The 6,292-nt window shown below is 40.1% G+C and overlaps 1 protein-coding gene across 1 annotated transcript; it reads right to left on the bottom strand.

The window, feature by feature from the left end:
- Positions 1–2,406: 2,406 nt before the first annotated feature.
- LOC143851866 (acid phosphatase 1-like) lies at positions 2,407–5,779 on the bottom strand. The gene is made up of 3 exons (XM_077361368.1): positions 5,328–5,779; positions 2,821–3,030; positions 2,407–2,724 (listed from the first exon to the last, which is right to left on the bottom strand). Exons 1-3 carry the CDS (start codon positions 5,708–5,710, stop codon positions 2,550–2,552), a joined length of 768 nt encoding a protein of 255 aa, XP_077217483.1. The 5' UTR covers positions 5,711–5,779; the 3' UTR covers positions 2,407–2,549.
- Positions 5,780–6,292: the final 513 nt, after the last annotated feature.

The following is a 6,292-nucleotide window of genomic DNA, read 5'->3' as shown; positions in this document are numbered from 1 at the left end:
CTTCTTCTTTTTTTCTTTTTGTTTTTCTTACTGCTGTGAGAGTGCCGCTCCTCTGTTGAGTGTGAGACCTATGAGAGGTCTAGAGGGGAGTGAGAGAATGAGTGTGAAAAATAGAGTTTGTGAGAGAGATAGAGAAGAATATAGAGAGAGAGAGAGAGAGAGAGAGAGAGAGAGAGAAACCGAGAGCAATAGAGAGATAGAGAATAAGAAGGATGGTGAGTCCGAGAGTGAGAGAGGGACAGAGGGAAACCGAGTGAGAAAAAGAGTTCGAAAATAGGTGGAAGACAAACAAAGGGGTTGAGGGAGAGTAACAGAAGTGAGATAGATGGGGAGGAGTATAGAGAGATAGAGACACAGAGAGGAACAGAGAGATGGAGAGCAACACAGAGAGTGAAACACGATACTCTGTTCTTTGTTTTTTTTTTTTTTTTTTATATGTGGGTGGGTTTAAGAAGGTGAGATTAATGGAGAAGGATTGGGTGTGAGAGGGTGAGGGATTGAGGGAAATAGTGAAACAGAGGGAGAGTGGGGAAGAAGCAGAACGTGAGAACGAGGGATATAGAGAAAAACAGAGGAAGAGATAATGAGAGGGAAAAACAGAGGGTGAAAGGAGAATATAAAAAGTTAGAGGCTATGAGGGGGAGAGGGAAACACCGAGGAAGCGATGAAGGCCACCATTTTTCTTTTTCTTCTCTAACAAGGCTGCTGTTTTTTTGAGGAGAAAACAGAGTCTCGGCTTTTCCTTCTTTTTCTTGTAGCCGAGAGACCAGAGAGAGCTGTGAGAGATTGAGAGTTAGAGATTTACGGCATTCTGTTTTTGAGCGAAAGAAAGTGAGATGGAGAAGGATAAGAGAGGGGAAGATAGACAGAGAGGGTTCAAGAGTGTCTCGAGAGAGAGCCGTCTTTCCAATCTCCCCACCCACCAGAGCTTGCTGTATATTTTTCTCCTTTTTTCTCTTTTTTTTTTCTTTTTCTTTTATATCTACTCCTTTCCTCACTATATGCTCGAGAGAATCCCTAATCAACCTCTTTCTATTTTCCCAACCTTTCCTTCCTTACCTATATCCCTAGGTTAGAATGTTACCCACTAAAAAAAATGCCGAGATTCTATACTTAGAAAGACTAAATTCTCACGTAGCAATTCCCATATAATATCACCAGTATTTATAGAATTCGAATAACATAAAATAAAAGGGATTTTGAATTGGTCTACCTGGGACCCACGAGAGGCAATTAAATTAAGCTAGCTTGATCCCTTTCCCATGTGTCCGAATATCCTTCTTATAGAAATAAGGCTGCCAAATTTTATTTTCTGAAATTAGGATGATGTGTCCTCCTAAATCAATTCAATGGGCTGATTCGAGCCGTTCAAATATCTGGCTATCAAGTGCGAACTAATCGTACTCCCCTAATCAATCCTATGGGATGATTCAAGCCATCCAATTGATTAACCACGCCCTCTAGATCTTCTTCATTAGATGATCCAAACCGTCCATTTGAATTGGCCGCAACATAAATGAGTTGCACCCTTGAAATTATCTCCATAAGATGATCTGAACTACCTAATTGATGGGTCACAACATGGATGGTCATACCCCACAAATCAACTATTGGATGAGCCAATCCGCCCAATTAGTGGGCTGCAATACCAATGGGTTGGGCCCTCAAATCATTTTTCATGGGATGATCTGAGCCAATAATTTATAAAGTTATGCCTCAAAGTTATTTCCGAGAATTATCCGAACAATTCAACTTGATGATCGCAACAAAATTTGTTGTTAAAATGACTTCTCTGAGATCTTGACCGTTCCCATGATGGTCATCTTTAGGCATTAGATCGAAGTAGGTTCAAAACTCATTTTTCACTAAAACAATATGCGGGCCCCCTGTTGATCCAAATTTAAATAAATGTTCAATGCGGGCCCACCGACGGGTCCAATCTCTCCCTTGCTCAGATTCTTGTGAATAAACCCTCTCAACACTTAGCGGAAAAATGCGAAACATGGCGGAAATGATTGAAAAGATCGAGAAAGCATAAGGGACGGACACGGGAATGGAAAACACTTGAAAAACCAATAGCAAAACGCTAACTTCTTTGTTGATTAAAGCGGAGCAAAATGGGGATGTCTACACCTAGTTTTTTTCCAAAAATATTGGAAGGGAAATTAAAAAAATGCTAAAACTAATTAAATGGGATGTGGGGTGAATTTGCCATTTTAAAATTTTTAACGGAGAAAATTGAAGTTCGTGAGTTTTAGGGACCTTTTGGCAAATATTTTCTAAAAGTAAGACTGTTCAGCTAATATGCTTTTGTGAGAGACTTATAAGCAATTATTTTTCCATGTAGGGACTAATCAACAAAAATCCCTTGTTTTTCCATCCATCTACATCTATATAATTCACTACTTCATGAATCAAATTTCTTAGGCAAATCCAAACCTGACAACAAGAGTAATGCTCAAGGGAGGCTTCACAACAAAGTTAATACCTTGAAAACAAAGCATCAAACAACATAAAACAAAGCCACATAGAAAAAACAGGGGGCAATCTCAAGCAATGTAGTACATAGGGTCCGGGACCTTGAAGGTACGATTTCCAATGCTCTTCCCAAGAAGATCACTCCATTGATCCCCCATGTTCCCCAGAATTCTATACCCTTCTTCCACAAGTACCTTCCTCTGCCGAGATTTGTACTGTAGAGATGTCCCTGCCTCACTCGAACCTCTGCAAAATATTATCACCAAAAGCCACATATATTGTTAAATCATGATATTGTCTGAGATTAAGAGAAAAAAATCAATGTAAAGAGAGAAAAGAGACTTTAGTATGAGCTTTCCCCAGGTGTGATATCCAACGTTCTTGAGATTGGTGACAGTAATATTTCGTTGTGCTTCGCCTCTCCCAGTTAAAAAGATGATCTTGAATCCCAAAGAGACTAATTTCTTGTATAATTTTAGGCTTTCTGGTAATGCAGGTGCTTTTCCGAGATACACCCATTCATTGAAACTAGTAGAGTTGTAAGTCTCCACACTGAAATTACCAGCAAACCATTAGACGACCCCACAGAAACCACACTATTCAATGCTAGGCAAAATAGAAATAAGGAAAGAAATAGTATTAGATTAGATAAGTCTGCCTTTCAAAAGATAAGGCGCCCATTCTGCCTTTAGGGGTCCATGCCTAGCCCCAGCTTACCTATCAAAAAAAAAAAAAAAAAAAAAGTAATGAAATTTATGGTTTCACAGGTGATAAATTCACCCTCTTCTAGGATTAATTCAACCCCTTTTACAAAGTATGAACCTTTGGTGGGGCCTAACAAGTGAATTGTATAGATCTTTGAACAAGTAGACCCCACCTGTAGTTATTCTCACTTAGGGGTGCAACTTGGGTCGGGCTCAACCTGAACCCGACGGGTTCAACCTGATTTTGGCTCGGGTTGGGTTGGCATTTCCGCAGGTTGGGATGGGCTAGGATTGGGACAAGCCAACCCAATCCAATTTAATTTCGCGTTGTGTTAGGGTTGAGGCCTTGGCGACCAGATCCGAACCCGATCTCTGTCCTCTAATTTTATCTCTATTTTCTTTGAGTTATTGCATTTTCTATTTGGCACTAAGTGAAACCGAACCTAACCCGAGAACCCAACCCGATTTCGGGTTAGACGTGATGGGTTAGGGTTGAGAGATTTAGAGACAGGTTGGGTTGAAGGTTTTAAATTTCGACCGAAATCTGACATTTCGGGTTTCGGTCGAGACTGAAATCGAAATCCGTAGAAATCGAAACGTTAGACCACGTTTGGATACCTCATGTATTTGTATTTGGATTTGGATTTGAATTTTGGATAAAAAAATACATCATTCATATTCATGCTCATGTTGTACAAGAGATATGGAAAGAGGGAGGGATGAAGGGACGTCTGGTTGTTGCTGCAGCAAGGTCGAGGAGCAGCGAGGGTGAAGGTAATTGCCACAAATATTGATTTCCAAATAATGTCTCGCAGAACAGATTTGGAAATGAGAGAGAGAGAGAGAGAGAGAGAGAGGGGGGGGCTGGAGGAGGGCTGGAGGGACGTCTGGCTGCTGCAGCAGCAAGGTCGAGGAGCAGCGGGGGTGAAGGCAATTGCCACAAATATTGATTTCCAAATAATGTCTCACAAAACAGATTTGAAAATCGAATTTTTTTCACTGTTGTAGTTGATTTGGAAATCAAAGGATTTGATCTAGTTCAAAATCTTAACTGCAAATGTGAGAAATCCAAATCTAAATCTTCTGGGTAATTTAAGGGATTTCACCCAAAAATTTGGGTTCTTGATAAATATTTAATATTATCCTGAAATTTCAGCCGAAATTACCTAAGTTTCGGCTGAAATTTCAGAAATTCCAGGCGAAATTATGGACGAGATAAAATAGGTGTTAAGCGATTTCACTAGATTTCGTTCGAAATTTCAAAATTTCGGCTGAAATTTCTGTTAAATTTAAAACCTTGGTTGGGTTAGGGTTGACCACGCTCAACGGGAGGCGGGTTGGGTTGGGATGGGTTGTGATGCGTTAGGGTTGAGGGAATGCTATCTCGGGTTGGGAATTGGGATAGGGTTGGCCTTAATCCGACCCAACCCGACCCGAGTTACACCCCTATTCTCACTCTAATTCTCTATTTGAGCACGAACCCTTAGTGGGGCCAATAAGGAATGATTTAGATCTTTGAACAAGGTGGCCACTATAAAAAAGTGTATTTAAATAAATAAAAAATCACTTGGGACCACCTGGTTCAAAGATCCAAACCGTTCATTTGTTGGACCCCACCGTAAATACGCCTTTCCCATTAAATCATCTCCATAGGATGATCCAAACCCTTTGATCAACCTATACAAATCGGGGTGTTAGGATCATCATATGGAGATGATTTTTGGGCCTATTTACATTGGGTCCATCTCATCAGTCCTCCCCAAATCCCTCTTTGGTCTTTCCCTCTATCATCCTCCCTCACCATTGGGTAAATTAAATATTCCACAAAAAAGGCTAGTGATATTGGCGCACTGTCATGTTTTAATAATCGCACAAACTCAGCTAAACATTTTGGGAACTTGTAATTACCCGTTCAAATAATAAAAGACAAGCTGGGTTAGTGCAATTATCAAAACATGGTAGCGACTAGCAACATCATCAATAGCCAAAAAAATCATGGTTGCCAAAATGGCCTTAGATGCAAAATATACCAGTATTTATTATAAAATCACCATTGACTCGTCCGAGTTGACTCAACCCAACCAACTTTTGAGTCTAGCCGAGTTTCTAAACTATGAGAAAGAAAGAGAGAGAAAGAGTACGGACCCAAATCCATGCTGAGCATAGTAAGGTAGATTAGAGAGTGTAGTCTCATCAACATCAAAGATCCAAACATCTTTGCCATCACCTCCGAGTTTCAAACTCTTAGCATACAAAGTGGCTTCATTTGCCACCACTTTGGAGTCCTTACGATAGCGATTACCCATCATGTAGTTTCCCATATAGTCTTCACAAGACTCGGGAACTGTTTTCCATTCTCGAATGTTATAAGTCTCCACAGCAAGTCTCCAACTCAGGCACGAGACCCCATCGGAATGCTCAGCTCCGGTACCGGAGAGTGACCGGAGAAAGTGAATTGGGAGGGGCTCTCTCGCTTGTGAAACTGAAAGGGCTGTAGTAAGGATAAAAAAGAGAGCAAGGCCTTCCATGACTAAGGGGACAATGAACCTATTGCTAGAGATTTACAACTGTCTCTTAGTCTTATCTCTTTTGAGGTTCCTTATAGTGGTCCTTTAAATAGAATTTGAAGGACCAATAGAAAGCTAGCCGTAGTGAAAATGATATTGCCACTCCTAGAATTAGATTAGGCATGTTGAAAGCAAGGTTTAAAATTTCGGTTTCGTACCTGTTTCAGCCCCCGGAATTTCAATTTTTTGAAATTTTGGTCTAAATCTGGTACATAACCCGAAACGAATATTTTATTCCATATTTAAATTTCGGTCGAAATTTAGGTGAAATATTAAATTAATATTAAAAAAACAGAATTTTTGGGTCAAATTTCGGAAAAACTAAAATTTCGACCGAAATTTTGAAATTTCAGCGGAAATAAATTACCGTCTCGGTTTTGATGCATTTAGGTGTCGGTCGAAATTTTGGATTTCGATCGAAATTTAAAACCATGGTTGAAAGTACCTTACTTGTGATGGGTGAGATTTTACATGCTGTGACTCGTGAGCGAGTGAAATCCAATATTTTTGAAAAAGTACAGTGGGCCCCACTTCATAGGATGA

Source organism: Tasmannia lanceolata, unplaced genomic scaffold, assembly GCF_043159265.1.
Source record: "Tasmannia lanceolata isolate RefF3 unplaced genomic scaffold, GAP_Taslan_0.1 ptg000003l, whole genome shotgun sequence".
NCBI lineage: Eukaryota > Viridiplantae > Streptophyta > Magnoliopsida > Canellales > Winteraceae > Tasmannia > Tasmannia lanceolata.
The sequence above is the reverse complement of the archived record's forward strand: the minus strand, read 5'-3'. Positions and strand labels throughout refer to the sequence as shown.

Excerpts from the sequence above, each read along its gene's own strand:
- LOC143851866 (XM_077361368.1), bottom strand. The coding sequence starts at position 5,710 with ATGGAAGGCCTTGCTCTCTTTTTTATCCTTACTACAGCCCTTTCAGTT. Across the intron at positions 3,031-5,327 it reads TATGCTCAGCATGGATTTGG|TGTGGAGACTTACAACTCTA; the intron begins GTCCGTACTCTT and ends TGGTAATTTCAG. Across the intron at positions 2,725-2,820 it reads TGGGGAAAGCTCATACTAAA|AGGTTCGAGTGAGGCAGGGA; the intron begins GTCTCTTTTCTC and ends AATATTTTGCAG.